General features: G+C 41.2%; 1 protein-coding gene across 4 annotated transcripts in view; it reads right to left on the bottom strand.

Moving 5' to 3' along the window:
* LOC133664635 (zinc finger protein 771-like) overlaps nucleotides 1-21,857 on the bottom strand; it is a 32,380-nt gene extending 10,523 nt beyond the window's left edge. For 2 of the 4 annotated variants that reach the window (XM_062069436.1, XM_062069435.1), the window contains exons 1-4: nucleotides 21,399-21,857; nucleotides 16,828-17,010; nucleotides 9,026-9,268; nucleotides 1,731-1,884 (exon numbers count right to left, since the gene is read on the bottom strand). In XM_062069436.1, the coding sequence (XP_061925420.1) occupies nucleotides 1,731-1,884; nucleotides 9,026-9,268; nucleotides 16,828-17,010; nucleotides 21,399-21,522 (704 nt within the window). In that variant the 5' untranslated portion in view covers nucleotides 21,523-21,857. The remainder of the gene's footprint in view (nucleotides 1-1,730; nucleotides 1,885-9,025; nucleotides 9,269-16,827; nucleotides 17,011-21,398) is intronic. The other 2 variants (XM_062069433.1, XM_062069434.1) reach the window with 2 other exon arrangements.
* Nucleotides 21,858-22,195: the final 338 nt, after the last annotated feature.

Here is a 22,195-nt window from a genome sequence, read left to right as displayed (position 1 = left end):
AACACATGATCAACACACACAATCACTCAGCCCAAAAGACCATTCACCTAACCCAAGGTTCATAAAGCTTATATATTTTTAAAAAGTTACGTACATACGCAAAAAAAAGCCAAAGCTGCATACTCACAGTAGCACGTCTGCGTCTTTGTCATCCAAATCAAAGTAATCCTGGTAAGAGTCTGTGTTGTCCCAGTTCTCTACAGGCGTCTGTGTATCCAAGTCAAAAGTCCTCCTGGTTAGAGTCTCTGTTATCCGAGTTCTTCCATCTTGACTGCATCTTTCGGGAATGTAAACAAAGAAGCGCCGGCTGTGTACTGTTGTGGCTGACTACGTTCGAAAAATACGTCCATTTCGCACCGACAACTTTCTTCTTTGCTTGCTCGGCTTCCTTCTCCATAATGCAATGAACATGATTGAAACAGATTCACGAACACAGATGTCCAGAATACTGTGGAATTATGAAATGAAAACAGAGCTTTTTCGTATTGGCTTCAATGTGGAAGGCATACCCGTGTTCGCCGGGCCACGTCACGCGCATACGTCATCCTCAGAGGCGTTTCGAACCGGAAGTTTAGCGGCAAATTTAAAATGTCACTTTATAAGTTAACCCGGCCGTATTGGCATGTGTTATAATGTTAAGATTTCATCATTGATATATAAACTATCAGACTGCGTGGTCGGTAGTAGTGGGTTTCAGTAGGCCTTTAAAGGCACTGCCTTTGCGTGCCTGCCAAGTCACATAATACCTACGGCTTTTGACACACACAAGTGAATGCAACTACATACTTGATCAACAGCCATACAGGTCACACTGAGGGTGACCGTATAAACAACTTTAACACTGTTACAAATATGCGCCACACTGTGAACCCACACCAAACAAGAATGACAAACACATTTCGGGAGAACATCCGCACCGTAACACAACATAAACACAACAGAACAAATACCCAGAACCCCTTGCAGCACTAACTCTACCGGGACGCTACAATATACACCCCCCACCCACCTCAACCTCCTCATGCTCTCTCAGGGAGAGCATGTCCCAAATTCCAAGCTGCTGTTTTGAGGCATGTTAAAAAAAAAATAATGCACTTTGTGACTTCAATAATAAATATGGCAGTGCCATGTTGGCATTTTTTTTCCATAACTTGAGTTAATTTATTTTGGAAAACCTTGTTACATTGTTTAATGCATCCAGCGGGGCATCACAACAAAATTAGGCATAATAATGTGTTAATTCCACGACTGTATATATCGGTATTGGTTGATATCGGAATCGGTTATTAAGAGTTGGACAATATCGGAATATCGGCCAAAAAGCCATTATCGGACACCTCTAGTTTTAGTTAAATTGTAAAATTTACAAACTTTAAATGAAGAAACCGTACGAGTAGAAAGGCTATGGACGGCAAGGAAACTAAACACCACTTCTAGTTCCAGTTGAAAGCACTAAACGGAAGGACATCGCAGCACCTGCAGGGAGTGAACTCGTCCAAAAGATGGCGCCATAGCAAAACAATAAAATACCTATTTTTTGAAATATTTGTATCAGCTAAGAAAAGCCGTTAGCAGCACCGTTTTATAAGCCGCAGGGTTCAAAGTCTAGGAAAAAAGTGGCGGGCAATTGTCCGGAATTCATGGTAGTTTATTTGCTAGGTTTAATTTAATTAAAAAAAATATATATACTTTTACTAAACAAATAGTTGGTTCTATTATTCTTTACATACCTTCTTGGCTGGAGGTGAGGCACAAGGAAGGACATGATGTCTGCATATTTCCACTCCTTCTGAGGGCCTCCTGCTGATCCACTGGCAACTGACTTTTTCCGGCTCTTGACAAATGAATCCCTCAGTGCCCTCCATTTTGCCTTGCATATATTAACTGAAAGAAAGTGGACATGCAGGTTAATAAATCTTGTTTATTCATCCCTTCATAGGTACTTGCACATCTGGGGACTTGCTGATCAGTCTGGCCTGTGTCACACCACTCTCTGCATGCGGTGTGGAGCCATTGAGAAACCACTGATGGAGAAACTACTACTTAGGACTACACCAGACGCTTGGAAGGAGGTGGCACAATGCTTCTATGAAAAATGGATCTTCCTGACCTGCCTAGAAGCACTTGGCATTCAGGCACCACCACTGACAGACAACCAATACTTTTTTACAAAAATTTTTTTTCCCGTTGTTCTTTTGACACTTGCAGATGCAGATCCAAATTCAAGGTCATTCAGTTGGGAACAAGCAACGGTGGGATCAGCTTTGGGGAGAGGAACCCCCTTCATGTGCCACCAGGTACCTGCTGCTCAGCTCGGGAACAGGCCCCATGTCGTGGTGGTTGACGGAGCCCTCTAAACGGGGGTAGCAGATCCATTCTATGTGTCATACTTGATCATTTCGCGTTATTGCCATATTTTTGCTGAAAGGATTTAGTAGAGAACATCGACGATAAAGTTCGCAACTTTTGGTCGCTGATAAAAAAAGCCTTGCCTGTACCGGAAGTAGCGTGACGTCACAGGTTGAAAGGCTCCTCACATTTCCCCATTGTTTACCCCAGCAGCGAGAGCGATTCGGACCGAGAAAGCGACGATTACCCCATTAATTTGAGCCAGGATGAAAGATTCGTGGATGAGCAACGTTAGAGTGAAGGACTAGAGTGCAGTGCAGGACGTATCTTTTTTCGCTCTGACCGTAACTTAGGTACAAGCTGGCTCATTGGATTCCACACTCCCTCCTTTTTCTATTGTGGATCACAGATTTGTATTTTAAACCACCTCGGATACTATATCCTCTTGAAAATGAGAGTCGAGAACGCGAAATGGACATTCACAGTGACTTTTATCTCCACGACAATACATCGGCGAAGCACTTTAGCTACGGAGCTAACGTGATAGCATCGTGCTTAACTGCAGATAGAAACAAAAGAAATAAACCCCTGACTGGAAGGATAGACAGAAAATCAACAATACTATTAAACCATGGACCTGTAAATACACGGTTAATGCTTTCCAGCCTGGCGAAGCTTAACAATGCTGTTGCTAACGACGCCATTGAAGCTAACTTAGCAACGGGACCTCACAGAGCTATGCTAAAAACATTAGCTATCCACCTACGCCAGCCAGCCCTCATCTGCTCATCAAAACCCGTGCTCACCTGCATTCCAGCAATCGACAGAGCGACGATCATAGATGCGGTCGGCGGCCCGGAGACGGAGGAAGTCAAGGTGAGGTTGCCGGCTAGCGCGTCTGCTATCCATCTCAAAGTCCTCCTGGTTATGTTGCTGTAGTCCGCCGCTAATACACCGATCCCACCTACAACTTTCTTCTTTGCAGTCTTCATTGTTCATTAAACAAATTGCAAAAGATTCACCAACACAGATGTCCAGAATACTGTGGAATTTTGCGATGAAAACAGAGCTTTTTTGTATTGGATTCAATGGTGTACCAATACTTCCGGTTCAACGATTGACGTCACGCGCATACGTCATCATACATAGACGTTTTCAACCGGAAGTTTAGCGGGAAATTTAAAATTGCATTTTATAAGTTAACCCGGCCGTATTGGCATGTGTTGCAATGTTAAGATTTCATCATTGATATATAAACTATCAGACTGCGTGGTCGGTAGTAGTGGCTTTCAGTAGGCCTTTAACAACACTATGAAGACGGCTGCAGTTTTAAGAGCCCAAGAGCTTAGGGGCCGGACATTGTAAGTTAGATTTTTGTCAGAAAATGCCTCTGCAGGTTATTATCGGCCAATAAATGCTTTAAAATGTACCGTAATTTCCGGACTATAAGCCGCACCTGACTATAAGCCGCACCAGCTAAATTTAGGGGAAAATACAGATTGCTCCATATATAAGCCGCACCCGACTATAAGCCGCAGGGTTTTGATGTGTAATTACCGTAGTATATAGGGGTTCCTGCTACCACGGAGGGGATTGTCGGGACAGAGATGACTGTTTGGGAACGCAAAGCGTCCCATTTATTAACAATAAATCTTTCAATCATTCAATCAAACTTTCACATCTTTGACATGGCGAACAGCATTCGTGCAGAGTACAAATAATACAACGGTGCAAAGTAATACAAAGTGCTCGCCTGTATGTTATCAAAATAACCAGCCTACCGGTATCTGAAAAATCAGTCTTTAACCATTGTGTCATCGTCTTCCTCCTGCGTACTAAAACCACCGAAATCCTCTTCGTCGGTGTCGGAGAAGAACAGGCCGTAAATAAGCCGCACCGTTGTATAAGCCGCAGGGACCAGAACGAGGGGGAAAAGTAGCGGCTTATAGTCCGGAAATTACGGTAATATCGGATATTATCGGTATCGGTTTCAAAAGGTAAAATTAATGACTTTTTAAAATGCCGCTGTACGGAAGCGGTACACATCTGGTGAAACACGGACGTAGGGCATACTTGCCAACCCCTCCCGAAAATCTCCCGGGGCAACCATTCTCCCGATTTCCACCCGGACAACAATATTGGGGGCGTGCCTTAAAGGCACTGCCTTTAGCGTCCTCTACAACCTGTCGTCGGGTCCGCTTTTCCTCCATACAAACAGCGTGCCGGCGCAGTCACATAATATATGCGGCTTTTACACACACACACAAGTGAATGCAACTGCATACTTGATCAACAGCCATACAGGTCACACTGAGGGTGGCCGTATAAACAACTTTAACACTGTTACAAATATTCGCCACACTGTGAACCCACACCAAACAAGAATGACAAACGCATTTCGGGAGAACATCCGCACCGTAACACAACAGAACAAATACCCAGAACCCCTTGCAGCACTAACTCTTTTGAGACGCTACAATAGACACCCCCGCTACCACCAAACCCTGCCCCCTCTCCCGAATTCGGCGGTCTCAAGGTTGGCAAGTACGCTCTAGTACAGTGGTTCTCAACCTTTTTGCCCCCTCTCCTGAATTCGGAGGTCTCAAGGTTGGCAAGTATGCTCTAGTAAAGTGGTTCTCAACCTTTTTTCAGTGATGTACCCCCTGTGAACATTTTTTTAATTCAAGTGCCCCCTAATCAGAGCAAAGCATTTTTGGTTGAAAAAAAGAGATAAAGAAGTAAAATACAGCACTATGTCATCAGTTTCTGATTTATTAAATTGTATAACAGTGCAAAATATTGCTCATTTGTAGTGGTCTTTCTTGAACTATTTGGAAAAAAAGATATACAAATAACTAAAAACTTGTTGAAAAATAAACAAGTGATTCAATTATAAATAAAGATTTCTACACATAGAAGTAATCATCAACTTAAAGTGCCCTCTTTGGGGATTGTAATAGAGATCCATCTGGATTCATGAACTTAGTTCTAAACATTTCTTCCCAAAAAAATAAATCTTTAACATCAATATTTATGGAAGATGTCCACAAAAAATCTAGCTGTCAACACTGAATATTGCATTGTTGCATTTCTTTTCACAGTTCTTTTCGACAGACATTTTAGTGAGAAACCTGAGCTTGTGCTTCACTGAGTTTATAAACTTACATTCATATTTTGTTGAAGTATATTCAATAAATATATTTATAAAGGATTTTTGAACTGTTGCTATTTTTAGAATATTTTAAAAAAAATTCACATACCCCTTGGCATACCTTCAAGTACCACCAGGGGTACGCATACCCCCATTTGAGAACCACTGCTATAGTATACTCTGGACTGAAGCCGTGTGCCTTCATTGTTTTTGTAGCTGTTGTTTTGAGGCATGTTTAAAAAAATAATAATAATAATGCACTTTGTGAAAGTCAAAGTATAGTATTTCCCATAGTTGTAGTGGGTATCAGAGTTATCTCAGGGAGAGCATGTCCCAAATTCCAAGCTGCTGTTTTGAGGCATGTTAAAAAAAATAATGCACTTTGTGACTTCAATAATAAATGTGGCAGTGCCATGTTGGCATTTTTTTCCATAACTGGATTTGAAGTTGTTCTCTTATTTAGGAAAACCTTGTTTTTGATTGATTGATTGAGACTTTTATTAGTAGATTGCATAGTACAGTACATATTTCGTACAATTGACCACTAAATGGTAACACCCGAATAAGTTTTTCAACTTGTTTAAGTCGGGGTCCACGTTAATCAATTCATGGTAAAGTTACATTGTTTAATGCATCCAGCGGGGCATCACAACAAAATTAGGCATAATAATGTGTTAATTCCACGACTGTATATATCGGTATCGGTTGATATCGGAATCGGTAATTAAGAGTTGGACAATATCTGAATATCGGCAAAAAAGCCATTATCGGACATATCTAGGCTTAGTCCTTTGAGACTGCAAAGTAAACACATCGGCTTTCACACTGCACTGTGAATAAACTCATTATTCTGCCCTCGCTACTCCTTTCCAGCGCGTGCAGCTCCACAAATAGTTAACAGCATGAAGAAACAGAAGCTCCAGAAGTTTTGTTGAGGATTGATGTTCCTTCCTCGGTTTTAATTCTTTACACTTCTGGCTTCATTTAACTTTGTATGACTGAAAATATATACTGTATTTTTCGGACTATAAGTCGCTCCGGAGTATAAGTCGCACCGGCCGAAAAGGCATAATAAAGAAGGAAAAAAACATATATAAGTCGCACTGGAGTATAAGTCGCATTTTTTGGGGGAAATTTATTTGATAAAACCCAACACCAAGAATAGACATTTGAAAGGCAATTTAAAATAAATAAAGAATAGTGAACAACAGGCTGAATAAGTGTACGTTATATGAGGCATAAATAACCAACTGAGAACGTGCCTGGTATGTTAACGTAACATATTATGGTAAGAGTCATTCAAATAACTATAACATATAGAACATGCTATACGTTTACCAAACAATCTGTCACTCCTAATCGCTAAATCCCATGAAATCTTATACGTCTAGTCTCTTACGTGAATGAGATTAATATTATTTTATATTTTACGCTAATGTGTTAATAATTTCACACAGAAGTCGCTCCTGAGTATAAGTCGCACCCCCGGCCAAACTATGAAAAAAACTGCGACTTATAGTACGAAAAATACGGTAAACATAAAGTAAACATTACAAAAGTATAATGCCATAGTGTATTTTACGTAAATAATGTCCATTGTGTATTTGACATAAAAAAAACAGGTTTGGTGTTAATACATTCACACAATAAACTACAGATGTTTACGCATATAGAAATTGAACAACATTCACTGCAAACATTGCACATAATTCAACATAATGTTGGGTGTAGCGTTATTGCCCTCCATTGGTCAAATGTAGCACTGCATGTATTAAACAAGCTTTGTTTGCCAGAGTACACAGCCAAAAAATTAGGGGTGCAACGGTACGTGTATTTGTATTGAACCGTTTCCGTACGGGGGTTTCGGTTCGGTTCGGAGGTGTACCGAACGAGTTTCCACACGGACTTATTAAGTAGCCACCTCCGCTTCCTTCTGCCTCTGTCTCTGTCAGTACTCTACACAGCACCCAGCATTGTCCCACCCACACAACCATCTGATTGGTTACAAACAGAGCGGTAACAGCCAATCAGCAGTGCGTATTCAGAGCGCATGTCGTCAGTGCTTAGCGTTTAGCAGGTAAGCATCAGGCAGCGGACTCTCCCCAAATGATAATAAACACCTCCCAGTCAACTACTAGTAACATCAATATGAGCCCGTTGACCTTCTAGAAACATAAACGGCAGCTCAGCTCGCTCGCAGTCCTGGCTTGAGGTGAAGGCTAATTCGCTTTTAGCGTAACGTTAGCTCATTTTGCGGTGTGCGTGTGTGTATGTGTGTGCGTGTGTGTGTGTTACGGACAGCATCTGTCTGTTAGTTCACTTTACCTTTTTCTGTGTTGATTGAGCTGTGTTGAAGCAGCAAAAAAGGACATTATGTTAAATGAAGAGTTTCTGTCTCTGATAGTTGATATAATAATGTTAACTGCATCATTAAGCCTATTTATTACATGAATTCCATGGTGTTCAGGGATGAATAGTCTCTCCTATTGCTATTATACCATTTTTTCAGCTATAGTTACATTAATCATTAGTAATGTAGCAGCCTAGTTTTGAATGGCAGGGTCCCTGCTATCACATGTTGAGCAAAATATAACATTTACATAATAAAAATCAACTACAGGCTTCCCAAATGCTGTAATAAATTAAGCATGATGAGTTGACTTGAAACTGTTTAATGTTGCACTTTTTTATATGTAGAAGAAAAGTTTTGTCATTTTATTTAACCTGAGCAACAACTTGAGGCAGTTTAATGTTGATTAACGTGGGCAGAATTATTATAGTGTTCCCAATGTTAAAAGGATAAAGCAATTGTTTACAAATTTGGTAAATAAATAACCAAAAAATTTATATTTTGTTGTTTTCTTACTGTACCGAAAATGAACCGAACTGTGACCTCTAAACCGAGGTACGTAGGTACCGAACCGAAATGTTTGTGTACCGTTACACCCCTACATAAAACACAATCACGAATACAAAAGACATCACAAAGTCAGCGGTCCGACAGGAAAGAGAGACATGAGCACCGGCTCGGGGACAAACATTCATACTTTGTTGTCCAGTCGCTGCTAAAAGTCAGATTTCCACGATTTTTGGGGGATTTTTTTGCCCCATTCCTTGTCTCCGCCAAGGTCCCGGCAGGACATGTTGGTGTCTTGATTGATTGACTGACTGCAGTCAAATTCTCATTTTTGGAGTTTGTTTGTTTCTAAATATACCCAAAACGGTGAACTAGGCACAAAAAGGGTGAAAATAAAAACATTTCCTGAGAAACTATTCAGGAAATGATCCCTACCATTAAAATGTGTTGTGACACAAATGCAATGTGGATTGTCTTCATAACACCCTACTTAAACAGTTCTAGGAAAATGTTATACCTTAGCAAAGGTGAGATTGGTTTAAATGTTTTTCAATTGAAACAATAAAATCAGCATTGTAATAAATATTTGTATTACAAGTTACTGTAGATTACATTACTGCATTTTAGTAGCTAAAAAAGAGCTTATAAGCGAATTGATAATAACTCACCATCCACGTCCATGACGCCTGCGATGGTGTTCCACGCCAAATCCTTTTTGCCGTTGTCCTTGTAAAAAGGATGTGTTGCGTCATATATTACTTTGTGGTCTTGTACTTCGATGATGAACTTCTCCTCGTCCATGTTCGTCCGCTGGCTTGATCTTGGAGGATGGGAGCACTTCTGCCCGCTTGACTCCACGCCTGGCTCCGCCCATTGCGACGTTAAGTTGCTGTGACTACGTGAACCGCGATCTGGGGTCAACGAACAATCAAGACGTTAGATAGCAAAATGGGTCCCTAGACAGTGTTCCCTCGCCACTTTGGGGTGCACTTGGGCTCAGTACTTTGCGGCCTTTTAAAATTGTAAGTACCGTTTTTTTCCGGACCATAGGCCGCACCGGATTATAAGGCGCACTGCCGAAGAGCGTATCTAGTCAGGTCTATTTTCATACAAAAGGCAGATTATAGGGTGCATTAAAGGGGTCATGTTATTACAGTGTTTCCCACACAATCATTTATTTGTGGCGGCCCGCCACGAAAGAATTACGTCCGCCACAAATTTAAAAAATTAATAAAAAAAATACAAATAAAAATAAATTTTTTTATTTATTTATTTTTTGTCCTGTCCAGCTTCTCAGGCAAATCATATAGTTGATGTAGATGCCCATATCGGCTGTTCAGATTTACTTTACAAAAGCGAAGTGTAGGATACTTCTCTTGTTGCCTTATTTGTATTTGACCACTACTGTTTTCTGTTTATTTGTTACTGACTGTGGCAGGACACCTCTGCCTCTGTTTCACTTTATGTTGCTGGTAAATAATATGGTTGTAGTAGTAGGCTAAAGTTAAATTATTTAGTATGCAATAATTAAAGGGGCAGAGCTTTAAGAGACATTTTAGCTTTTATATTTTATAAGATATATTTTTTGTAAGAACCACAATTAATGAATATATTTCAGTGAATAACTTATTGTTCAAATCTGTATATAAATATGTACATAAAGTGTTGCAATTATATTGTAAAATGGATGGATGGATGGACGTTTAAAACAAAACTGTTATTATTAATTAGTAAGTATACATTTTTTGAGCCTTTTTAGAGAAAATCATATCATTGGAGTAAATTATGCAAATTACTCATTGATGTCATGGTGACCACCCCCATAGCCACGCCCCCACCGCCACAGGTATCTTGGCAGTTTATGGGAAACACTGTATTATAATTTTTTTCTAAAATTAAAACACTTCCTTGTGGTCTACATAACATGTAATGGTGGCGATTTCTGATCTGAATCGCAAATTGGATCTCATCATGGAGAAGCTGGCTGAGAAGGAGAATTAAATTGAATTTGAGAGGAACCAGCACGGACATAGAGCAGGCAAGTCATTGTTTTGACTGCTCGAAGGAAACAACATCTTAATCTACGATTTGACTCCCTCGAATGGCCTTGACGCTATCAGGAACAGGCTAGTTCTGAAAAACTCCCCCGAGGACTCCTCAACGATGGACGCTTTTGACCTTCCTTTTTTTCCAATAACACTTGGTGTCGAACTTTGAGATCGGCCCCAGTCCACAAAAACATTTCAACATCTCACCCAAGTTAATTGGGCATACATGCACGCACCCGCCCCTTCCCCAATCAACGCCTTCAACACTGCTTAATTCCTTTTCGGGGTTATGGACGGCTGAGTAGCGCTTTATAGCGGCAGCCGGCCTCCAGGGCCCCAAATCCCCCCCCTCTCTCTGTTGCGAGTTGTTGTGATTATATGTATCATGTTTAGGTGTGGTATGCTATGTGAGGTTTTTTCCTTGGACTCAGTCTGGACCCCCCCGAGGGTCCAGCCTTAGACTGATATTTTTTTTACTCTTCCCCCCTTTCCCAATATCACCTTTTTCCCACCTTTTTTTAAGGAGGGCTGTAAGTGGCTGATTAGTTGGCGGTCCCGTCTTTGTCCCCCTGTAACGTATGTCTGCTCTTAGTGGGACTGTGCTGAAAATGAAATTCCAGTTCTTATATGTCTTGTACATGTTAAAGAATGGACAATAATAAAGCATCTTGAATCTTGAATCTTGGTTGTTTGGTCAAAATGTTGCATAGATGATGTTTTACAGATCATCTTCAAGTCGCTTTCTGACAGTCTCTTCAGGATGCGCCGTTTTGTGGGCGCTCTTATTTACGTGGCTCACCTTCGGCAGCGTCTTCTCCCCGTCATCTTTGTTGTAGCGGTGTAGCGTGCAAGGACGGGGGTGGAAGAAGTGTCAAAAGATGGAGTTACCGTATTTCCTTGAATAGCCGCAGGGGCGCTAATTAATTTAAAACCTCTTCTCACTCCTGCGCTTACCAAAACCATGCGGGATGGGCAAGCATGCGCTAATTATTTTAAAACTTCTTTTCACTCCGGCGCTTACCTTATCATGAAAAGAACATTTAATTAAAAAACGTTATTATGGTCTTACCTTTACTTATAATGATGTCCATGCTTCTGATCAAAGGTAGTCTTCCTTATCTTTCTTCAGTTTTAAAAGTCTCTGGAGATATTCTTTTAATTATTACCTCCTGCTTCGATTGAAAGTCCAGTTTAGAAAACTGTTTTTTTTAGATATGTAATCCTCCATTGTAAAAGTGCAAGCAAACGATCGCTGCTCATGCTTGCTGCTTGTTGTCTTCTTCTGCAGCACCGGTCTTCTGCAGTACTGGTAGTCGCAAGAAGGATCACTAGCGCCCTCTACCACCAGGAGGCGGGAGTCATTTAATGACTCATATTTGACCCGGCGGAAGTGCCAAGCATGCGCTAATTATTTTACGAAACGAGTTTGACCCGGCTGTAATTCTAGGCAGGCGAATACTACATTCCCGGCGGCAATTCAAGGAAATACGGTAACTGTTTAATGACATTCAGACTTTACTTCAATCAATAACGGAGCCGCATCTCCTCTTCCGGAAACAACACCGGAAATGTGTCCAGTGAAAAACTGTCCGACCGGAACTCTCTAATAACTAAAGTTCCTTGGGTGTATAATGTAAACTCACTACACCGGTATGTTTTAGCGCTTTCATGGCGAGTTTACTGACAGATATAAGTAAGAACTTTACACTACTTTATATTACAAATGGCAACAGCGGAGGATAAATGTCACATAATAAGAAAATAAAGAAAAAGAAGAAGCTTATCAACTACGGTGTCGGCACGTACTACAAAGGCGGACGCACACATTTTTTTTAGGACTTATGCAGATCCCAAATACAGATCAGCAGGTACCAGAAGGTAAGAAAAGTTGCTTTTGCATAATATTGTAAAACAAAACGCCAGATAATATGTCTTACCTTAAACACACACCATAATAATACCGTATTTTTCGGAGTATAAGTCGCTCCGGCCGAAAATGCATAATAAAGAAGGAAAAAAACATATATAAGTCGCACTGGAGTATAAGTCGCATTTTTTGTGGAAATTTATTTGATAAAAGCCAACACCAAGAATAGACATTTGAAAGGCAATTTAAAATAAATCAAGAATAGTGAACAACAGGCTGAATAAGTGTACGGTACGTTATATGAGGCATAAATAACCAACTGAGAACGTGCCTGGTATGTTAACGTAACATATTATGGTAAGAGTCATTCAAATAACTATAACATAGAACATGCTATACGTTTACCAAACAATCCGTCACTCCTAATCGCTAAATCCCATGAAATCTTATACGTCTAGTCTCTTACGTGAATGAGCTAAATAATATTATTTGATATTTTACGCTAATGTGTTAATCATTTCACACATAAGTCGCTCCTGAGTATAAGTCGCAGCCCCGGACAAACTATGAAAAAAACTAGGACTTATAGTCCGAAAAATACGGTACTCGTATGTTGAAGCACAGTACAATCTATCAAGGAGTGTGGCTTCATAGCTTACCAAAGTCGTACTAAAACATTTTGATAGATTTTTGAGCGCCGTGTGTAATGTTCTATATTTTCAATAAAACATAACATGTTGGTGTTGTTTACCTGAGTCATATTGCAGTCTACACCTATCTCTAATGTGTGACTGCCATCTACTGGTCACACTTATCATTTCACCATGTACCAAATAAAATAGCTTCGAGGTCGGTAAGCACAACCGGAATTACTCCGTACATTAGGCGCACTGGGTTATAAGGCACACTGTCCAGTTTTGAGAAAATGAAAGGATATTAAGTGTGCCTTATAGTCCGAAAAATACGGTAGGTATTTTTTATATACATAGCAAAAACCAGTTAATGCATTTGATGAATCACAAAAAGCATCACATTAATTATGCTAATGCTGATTAGTCACGCAATTTATTTTGGCTGTACATGTTCCTTTACCGTAACTGCAGATGGTTACCTAAAAAAAGAAACTCGGCTTTGTTATATCGCTAGTAATCAGGTCAATATTGTTCTGTTGTGCTCGCTGGAAAAAAATTCCTTCTTCCTTTCATCTGACCACAGAACTTTCCTCCAGAAAGTCTTATCTTTGTCCATGTGATGTCAGATGAAACAAAAATGGAGCTGTTTGGCCACAATTCCCAGCAATGTGTTTGTAGGAGAAAAGGTGAGGCCTTTAATCCCAGGAACACCATTCCCACCGTCAAGCATGGTGGTGGTAGTATTATGCTCTGGGCCTGTTTTGCTGCCAATGGAACTGGTGCTTTACAGAGAGTAAATGGGACAATGAAAAAGGAGGATTACCTCCAAATTCTTCAGGACAACCGAAAATCATCAGCCCGGAGGTTGGGTCTTGGGCGCAGTTGGGTGTTCCAACAGGAAAATGACCCCAAACACATGTCAAAAGTGGTAAAGGAATGGCTAAATCAGGCTAGAATTAAGGTTTTAGAATGGCCTTCACAAAGTCCTGACATAAACATGTGCACAATGCTGAAGAAAACAAGTCCATGTCAGAAAACCAACACATTTAGCTGAACTGCACCAATTTTGTCAAGAGGAGTGGTCAAAAATTCAAGCAGAAGCTTGTGGATGGCTACCAAAAGCGCCTTATTGCAGTGAAACTTGCCAAGGGACATGTAAGCAAATATTAACATTGCTGTATGTATACTTTTTACCCAGCACATTTGCTCACATTTTCAGTAGACCCATAATAAATTCATAAAAGAACCAAACTTCATGAATGTTTTTTGTGACCAACAAGTATGTGCTCCAATCACTCTATCACAAAAAAATAACAGTTGTACAAATTATTGGAAACTCAAGACAGCCATGACATTATGTTCTTTACAAGAGTATGTAAACTTTTGACCACGACTGTATATGTGCGCATATATTTATATTAATATATATACATAATATCAGAATCAGAATCAGAATCAGCTTTATTGTCATTACGCAGGGTAACGAGATTGAGGCCATTCCATAAGGTGCGATAAAACAAGTGTACACTCTGTACAGAGGGTGAAATGAATATGTACATGAATATCTACATGAAACAGGGTGGTTGGTGGAATGGGTTATTGCACCGAAGAGAAGGCAGTTATGAGGGTCAATGGGGAAGTCTGTTCAGGGTGGTTATGGCCCTGGGGAAGAAGCTGTTTTTTAGCCTATATTAATATAATGGATAAATAATTAATGTAATTGAATATTAAGAGTATGTAATAGTTGGACTCCTACCTTGTTTACTTCCGTGACGACCTTCTTAAATTTTTGCAATAAATCAGAAATATCAAGCAGCAAAGTGTGTCAAACATGGATAAGTGTGGCGACAGTTTTTTTTGCATTTTTTCCCATCATGCATTGCAGGGGATTTAAATGGGTGAAATGTTGAATTATTTGTTGTAATTGAACACCTTCATAATAGCCACAAAGTTCAGTGAGCAGGTTGTGTTATGTGTGACCGTGTGTGTTGACTTTTTGTGTTGGTGGGAAAGGTTGTTTGGATTGGGTCATATATAAAAATGCGGTGCTGTGATTCCTTATAAAGTGCAATTCATGGTCATTGACCTAAATTACTGATGAATCTGTCCCCCAGGGTGCCTTCAACCTAATTTTCTTTACTTAACTCATGATGTCTAGAGGGCCAAGCTGAAGCCCACACTTTGGACAGGACTGCACTACAGTGTCATCCAAATGTTTTGTGCTTTTTAAGGCTTCTTGCACATAATCTAAGTCCCAAAGAAAGCCGCTTGGCATCGGAAAAAAGGTGAACCTCCTCATTGCTATGCTTAAAGGCCTACTGAAAGCCACTACTACCGACCACGCAGTCTGATAGTTTATATATCAATGATGAAATCTTAACATTGCAACACATGCCAATACGGCCGGGTTAACTTATAAAGTGCAATTTTAAATTTCCCGCAAAACTTCCGGTTGAAAACGTCTATGTATGATGACGTAGGCGCGTGACGTCAATGGTTGAAGCGGAAGTATTCGGACACATTGTATCCAATACAAAAAGCTCTGTTTTCATCTCAAAATTCCACAGTATTCTGGACATCTGTGTTGGTGAATCTTTTGCAATTTGTTTAATGAACAATGAAGACCGCATAGAAGAAAGTTGTAGGTGGGATCGGTGTATTAGCGGCTGGCTGCAGCAACACAACCAGGAGGACTTTGACTTGGATAGCAGACGCGCTATCTGACGCTAGCCGTCGGCCGCATCGATGATCGGGTGAAGTCCTTCGTCGCTCCGTCGATCGCTGGAACGCAGGTGAGCACGGGTGTTGATGAGCAGATGAGGGCTGGCGTAGGTGGATAGCTAATGTTTTTAGCATAGCTCTGACGAGGTCCCGTAGCTAAGTTAGCTTCAATGGCGTCGTTAGCAACAGCATTGTTAAGCTTCGCCAGGCTGGAAAGCATTAACCGTGTAGTTACATGTACATGGTTTAATAGTATTGTTGATTTTCTGTCTATCCTTCCAGTCAGGGGTTTATTTCTTTTGTTTCTATCTGCATTTAAGCCCGATGCTATCACGTTAGCTCCGTAGCTAAAGAGCTTCGCCGATGTATTGTCGTGGAGATAAAAGTCACTGTGAATGTCCATTTCGAGTTCTTGACTCTCATTTTCAAGTGGATATAGTATCCGAGGTGGTTTAAAATACAAATCCGTGATCCACAATAGAAAAAGGAGAGAGTGTGGAATCCAATGAGCCAGCTTGTACCTAAGTTACGGTCAGAGCGAATAAAGATGCGTCCTGCACTGCACTCTAGTCCTTCACTCTCACGTTCCTCATCCACAAATCTTTCATCCTGGCTCAAATTAATGGGGTAATCGTCGCTTTCTCGGTCCGAATCGCTCTCGCTGCTGGTGTAAACAGTGGGGAAATGTGAGGAGCCTTTCAACCTGCGACGTCACGCTACTTCCGGTACAGGCAAGGCTTTTTTATCAGCGACCAAAAGTTGCGAACTTTATCGTCAATGTTCTCTACTAAATCCTTTCAGCAAAAATATGGCAATATTGCGAAATGATCAAGTATGACACATAGAATGGATCTGCTATCCCCGTTTAAATTTAAAACATTCATTTCAGTAGGCCTTTAAGAACCATGGGTCTACAATATTTGCAGAATCTTGATCCAAAAATGTGCCAGTTCACTAAAAGACAGCACCAGAAGAAAATCTCCAACATTTATTGGGATTATTTAGATTTTTGGTGGTTTCAGGGACAAACATTCTGACTAAGACTTCTCATTTAGAAGACGTATTTTTAGTATTGCATTGCTGAGGCTTATTAAAAAAGAAATAGTGCGGTTAAAAAGCAAGTATACCTCCGCCGTGAGAGAGAATGTTGGACCCTCGTTTAAATATGTTACAAACAATGTATTAGATGATGTTGTGCTTACCTGGACTGTGATGAAGCTGTGAGGACTCAGGTGGTTTGTCTTCATGCTCTTCAGTCTTCACAGAGACAACAGTCAGTGGAAACTTGGTGGGCTCAGCCTCCTCCTGCCCTAGAAGACACTCTTCCTCCTGAGTGGTCCTACATTCCTCCTCTTCCTCTTTAATGTGGGGGGGCTGACAGACGTCTGTTGGGTAAAGAAATAAATAAGATGAACGTAAATCGTTTCGACTGACACTGTTAACATCATGAGCTACTCAGTGGCCTAGTGGTTAGAGTGTCCGCCCTGAGATCGGTAGGTTGTGAGTTCAAACCCCGACCGAGTCATACCAAAGACTATAAAAATGGGACCCATTACCTCCCTGCTTGGCACTCAGCATCAAGGGTTGGAATTGGGGGTTAAATCACCAAAAATGATTCCCGGGCGCGGCACCGCTGCTGCCCACTGCTCCCCTCACCTCCCAGGGGGTGATCAAGGGGATGGGTCAAATGCAGAGGACAAATTTCACCACACCTTGTGTGTGTGTGACAATCATTGGTACTTTAACTTTTAGATTGTTTGTGTTTACAACCAATGAAAACATGGGAAAGACTGTACAGTATTTGGTCCCCAGCCACTAAAATTGCTTCAAAAGTCCATTCCATCATTGTAAAAAAGGGCACTTCATTTTTTTCTTTTGTCCTCTTTTTGTATGATTTTGATTTTCTGGCCAAAATGAGGTGTTCTTGTGGAGTATCTCGTTTGGAGACGATCTACGACACACTTAAAGGCCTACTGAAATTAAATGATTTTATCTAAACGGGGATAGCAGATCCATTGTATGTGTCATACTTGATCATTTCGCGATATTGCCATATTTTTGCTGAAAGGATTTAGTAGAGAACATCGACGATAAAGTTCGCAACTTTTGCTCGCTGATGAAAAAGCCTTGCCTGTACCGGAAGTAGCGTGACATCACAGGTTGAAAGGCTCCTCACATTTCCCCATTGTTTACACCAGCAGCGAGAGCGATTCGGACCGAGAAAGCGACGATAACCCCATTAATTTGAGTGAGGATGAAAGATTCGTTGATGAGCAACGTGAGAGTGAAGGACTAGAGTGCAGTGCAGGACGTATCTTTTTTCGCTCTGACCGTAACTTACGTTCAAGCTGGCTCATTAGATTCCACACTCTCTCCTTTTTCTATTGTGGATCACAGATTTGTATTTTAAACCACCTCGGATACTATATCCTCTTGAAAATGAGAGTCGAGAAATGGACATTCACAGTGACTTTTATCTCCACGACAATACATCGGCGAAGCACTTTAGCTACGGAGCTAACGTGATAGCATCGGGCTTAACTGCAGATAGAAACAAAAGAAATAAACCCCTGACTGGAAGGATAGACAGAAAATCAACAATACTATTAAACCATGGACCTGTAAATACACGGTTAATGCTTTCCAGCCTGGCGAAGCTTAACAATGCTGTTGCTGACAACACCATTAAAGCTAACTTAGCAAAGGGACCTCACAGAGCTATGATAAAAACATTAGCTATCCACCTACGCCAGCCAGCCCTCATCTGCTCATCAACACCCGTACTCACCTGCGTTCCAGCGATCGACTGAGCGACGAAGGACTTCACCCGATCATCCGTGCGGTCGGCGGCTAGCGTCGGATAGCGCATCTGCTATCCAAGTCAAAGTCCTCCTGGTTGTGTTGCTACAGCCCGCCGCTAATACACCGATCCCACCTACAACTTTCTTCTTTGCAGTCTTCATTGCTCATTAAACAAATTGCAAAAGATTCACCAACACAGATGTCCAGAATACTGTGGAATTTTGCGATGAAAACCGAGCTTTTTGTATTGGATTCAATGGTGTCCGAATACTTCCGTTTCAACCATTGACGTCACGCGCATACGTCATCATACATAGACGTTTTCAACCGGAAGTTCCGCTGGAAATTTAAAATTGCACTTTATAAGTTAACCCGGCCGTATTGGCATGTGTTGCAATGTTAAGATTTCATCATTGATATATAAACTATCAGACTGCGTGGTCGGTAGTAGTGGCTTTCAGTAGGCCTTTAAGGAAAGTCATTCACCTTTATGTTCTTTTAATAAATTAAGTGGTGACTACTTTGGTTATTGAAAGATGATTGACAATAAATGTTTACTTTCACTTATTCATGCATGTAGGTCATAATCAGGAAGTGAAATTAGCCATGAAACTATGAATTGTATTGATTAGAATGTAAAATATATTTGGTGACTGCGGGAGTTTTGTGTAAACATGTTCCTACCACCTCCAAAAACATGCACCTAGGGATAAGGTACCTGCTCAGTGGCGTAGTGGTTAGAGTGTCCTGAGATCGGTAGGTCGTGAGTTCAAACCCCGCCCGAGTCATACCAAAGACTATAAAAATGGGAGCCATTACCTCCCTGCTTGGCACTCAGCATCAAGGGTTGGAATTGGGGGTTAAATCACCAAAAACTATTCCCGGGCGCGGCCGCCGCCGCTGCTCACTGCTCCCCTCACCTCCCAGTGGGTGAGCAAGGGTGATGGGTCAAATGCAGAGAATAATTTTGCCACACTTAGTGTGTGTGTGACAATCATTGGTGTCAGAATAATTGTATCTTAGTTATCACAATACTCTGTGTTGAAATGAGTTCCCGGCGAGAGGACAAAAGCTGTCTTTGAACCTACCAAGAAGAAGGCTTGTAAAACTGTAGGGAGGGAAGCAACATGAAGGTGTTCTGTTTCTTTCATGTATTGTAATCAACAGAAACATATTGTCTTGACCCAATAACTACAAAAGCGAAGAGGAAGCAGGACCAGACTCCCCCCCCAGGCACCGCTTCTTTGAACAGTTATACGACCTTTTCTTTTGAACTGTTCTGTAATCAAAGGCGATGGCTGTTTACGACCCACGTCCATTAGAAAAACAGCTGTTGTCATGTAATCAGGGAAAGTCCAAATAAAAGAGGTTGCGTACAATCTTTCGCCAGAGCGTGCTGAAAACACTGTAAAAGGGTACGGTGTCCAGGCGTCTCTCCTCAAATTGAGCCAAATTGAATTCTGTCTCTGTTTAATTCCTTGCTTCTTGTCTCGTTTAATAGATGTCATCAGTGTTTGAACCTGACAATTGGCCCTTTCTCTTTGGCACTCTTCGAGGGCGGACGCTCCCCTTGCCTCTCCCTTATCTCTCCTGCTTGCTTCTTTGTCTTAACTTTCTTGTTGCCTCTTTTTGCACTGCTCCCCAAATCTAAACATTGGAACTATTTAACTGGCCTCAACTAAATTTACAAGATCTTGGGTTTCGGGGAACCTGCTTGTCGTGACGAAGCGGTTGTTGCTGGACACACGACGGACTCTTGGGAGACCCTTTTCTGCCGAGGACGTGAAGATATCCACCTATTCGGAATTATGACAACAGGACATCTGCTGATTGGAGTAAGCGTTGCTCTGGTTTGTCGACAAATTGGAAGTTGCTGGCAGTCTTCAAAGTACCCCAAAGCTGCCACAAAGGATTGGAGGATTCGGGAAGAACTGTGGACACTCTTGTGATTTTGGATAATATAGGACTGTCTGCCCCGCAGTTTTGAGGACCAGTCATAGACAATTTAGAGTAAAAAGCAAATTTTATTTTCACTCGCATACAAAACATTCTAACTTGGATTGTTTCCCTGGCTTCGAGACTCTCACGAAGGACAGTGCAGCAAAGACACAACAAACTCCCTTCTTGTCTCTCATGGACACACTCTGTTGTTGTTGACTTTGGACTGACTGGCAAGAACACCAAGGCCGCGGAAGCAGAGACACACTACGGGCTTACACACACACTTGCAACCACAAAAATATACGCCACACATACATACCCCACCCCCAATCCAACGCCTTTGACGCAAATACCATAGGGGTGATGAATGGATGGCCAGCGCCTGAGAGCTGCGGCCTACCACCGTGACCCTGCACTCCCTTCCCTCTGTTGCTAGATTTTGTAAGTTGTAATATGTATGTGTGCTTTGCTATGGGTTTTTTCCCCACTCCAGACTGGGCCCCCATAGGAGCCCAGTCTAGATTGTATTTTTTTACTCATCCTTCCCCAGCATTTTACCTTTTTCCCACCTTTTACGGGGCGCATTGTGGCGACCCATCAGGGTTCCTGTTCTGTAACCCTGTACACTGTTTGTTTGTCTAATCTTGTGCTGAAAACAAAGTTTTGTTGTACTTGTGCAATGACAACAAAGACCTACCTACCTACCTTTAACTTTAATTTAATTGGCAACACTAAATTGGCCCTAGTGTGTGAATGTGAGTGTGTATGTTGTCTATCTGTGTTGGCCCTGCGATGGGGTGGCGACTTGTCCAGGGTGTACCCCGCCCGAATGCAGCTGGGATAGGCTCCAGCACCCACCCGCCCCCACCCGAAAGGGACAAGCGGTAGAAAATGGATGGATGGATGAAACTGTCTAAATATGTAAACAAAATAAGTGCATCATAGAAGACCGAGGCATCGTTTTGTACACAATACATTTTAAAAAGTGTAATTAATCAAATAAAAGTGTGGGAATAAGAAGTAAACAAACCTTTTCTGTGTAACACAACTTTGTGTTTTTTGAAATCCGCGTCCACTAGTTGATGTTGCCGCCCGTTCTCCTCTTTTGTTGGACAAAGTTCCTCCTCGTACTCTGTTATCGTCCTTTCGCACATTTTCACACAATCACAAAACTTTACAGTCACATTTGATCTCTACTTAGCGATGTGTTGATAACTTCCGCGTCTCTTTGTTGGCAGCTAACAAGCTAAGCTAACTAGCGAGCTAAGCTCGCACGGGAAACGTCCAAGTGCGCCCGGAATAATGCATTCGGATTCAAACAACTTTTAAGGATGTCTACTCTATTACACGACATAATTGCGTACATGTACTGACAGAATAACGTCAGAGGACAAAAATGAACCCAAAAACGACTACTTCTCCATCAAACGCCATCTTGCTTTTTACTTGTTCTGTTTTGTCCGCAGAGTTGCCAAATCTCGCGAGAGAAACCAGCAATCCGTTTGTTGTCGGTTTGGAGTCTTAAACGGTATATATGTGTGGATCATTTCTTATAGGTACGTATTTTACTTATATGTTTGTTGTAACTTAATGTAACCTATTTTTATGGGCTTGCCTCTTTGTGATGTTAAATTCCGATTATAAGCTGTTATACAGTGTATGCCTTGAGCTCTTATTTTGAAGGCGCAAAGAGCGGAAGTGGTGACACGTTGTAGTGGAGCGGGGGTTTTGAAAGAAAGAAAATTAAAAAAAATTAAAAATTTAAATAAATGAAAAAAAAAATAGAAAAAAAATAATAATAATAAAAAAATAATAAATAAATAAAGT

This window comes from Entelurus aequoreus, linkage group LG14 (genome assembly GCF_033978785.1).
Source record: "Entelurus aequoreus isolate RoL-2023_Sb linkage group LG14, RoL_Eaeq_v1.1, whole genome shotgun sequence".
NCBI lineage: Eukaryota > Metazoa > Chordata > Actinopteri > Syngnathiformes > Syngnathidae > Entelurus > Entelurus aequoreus.
This window is presented reverse-complemented; position numbering and strand designations above follow the sequence as displayed.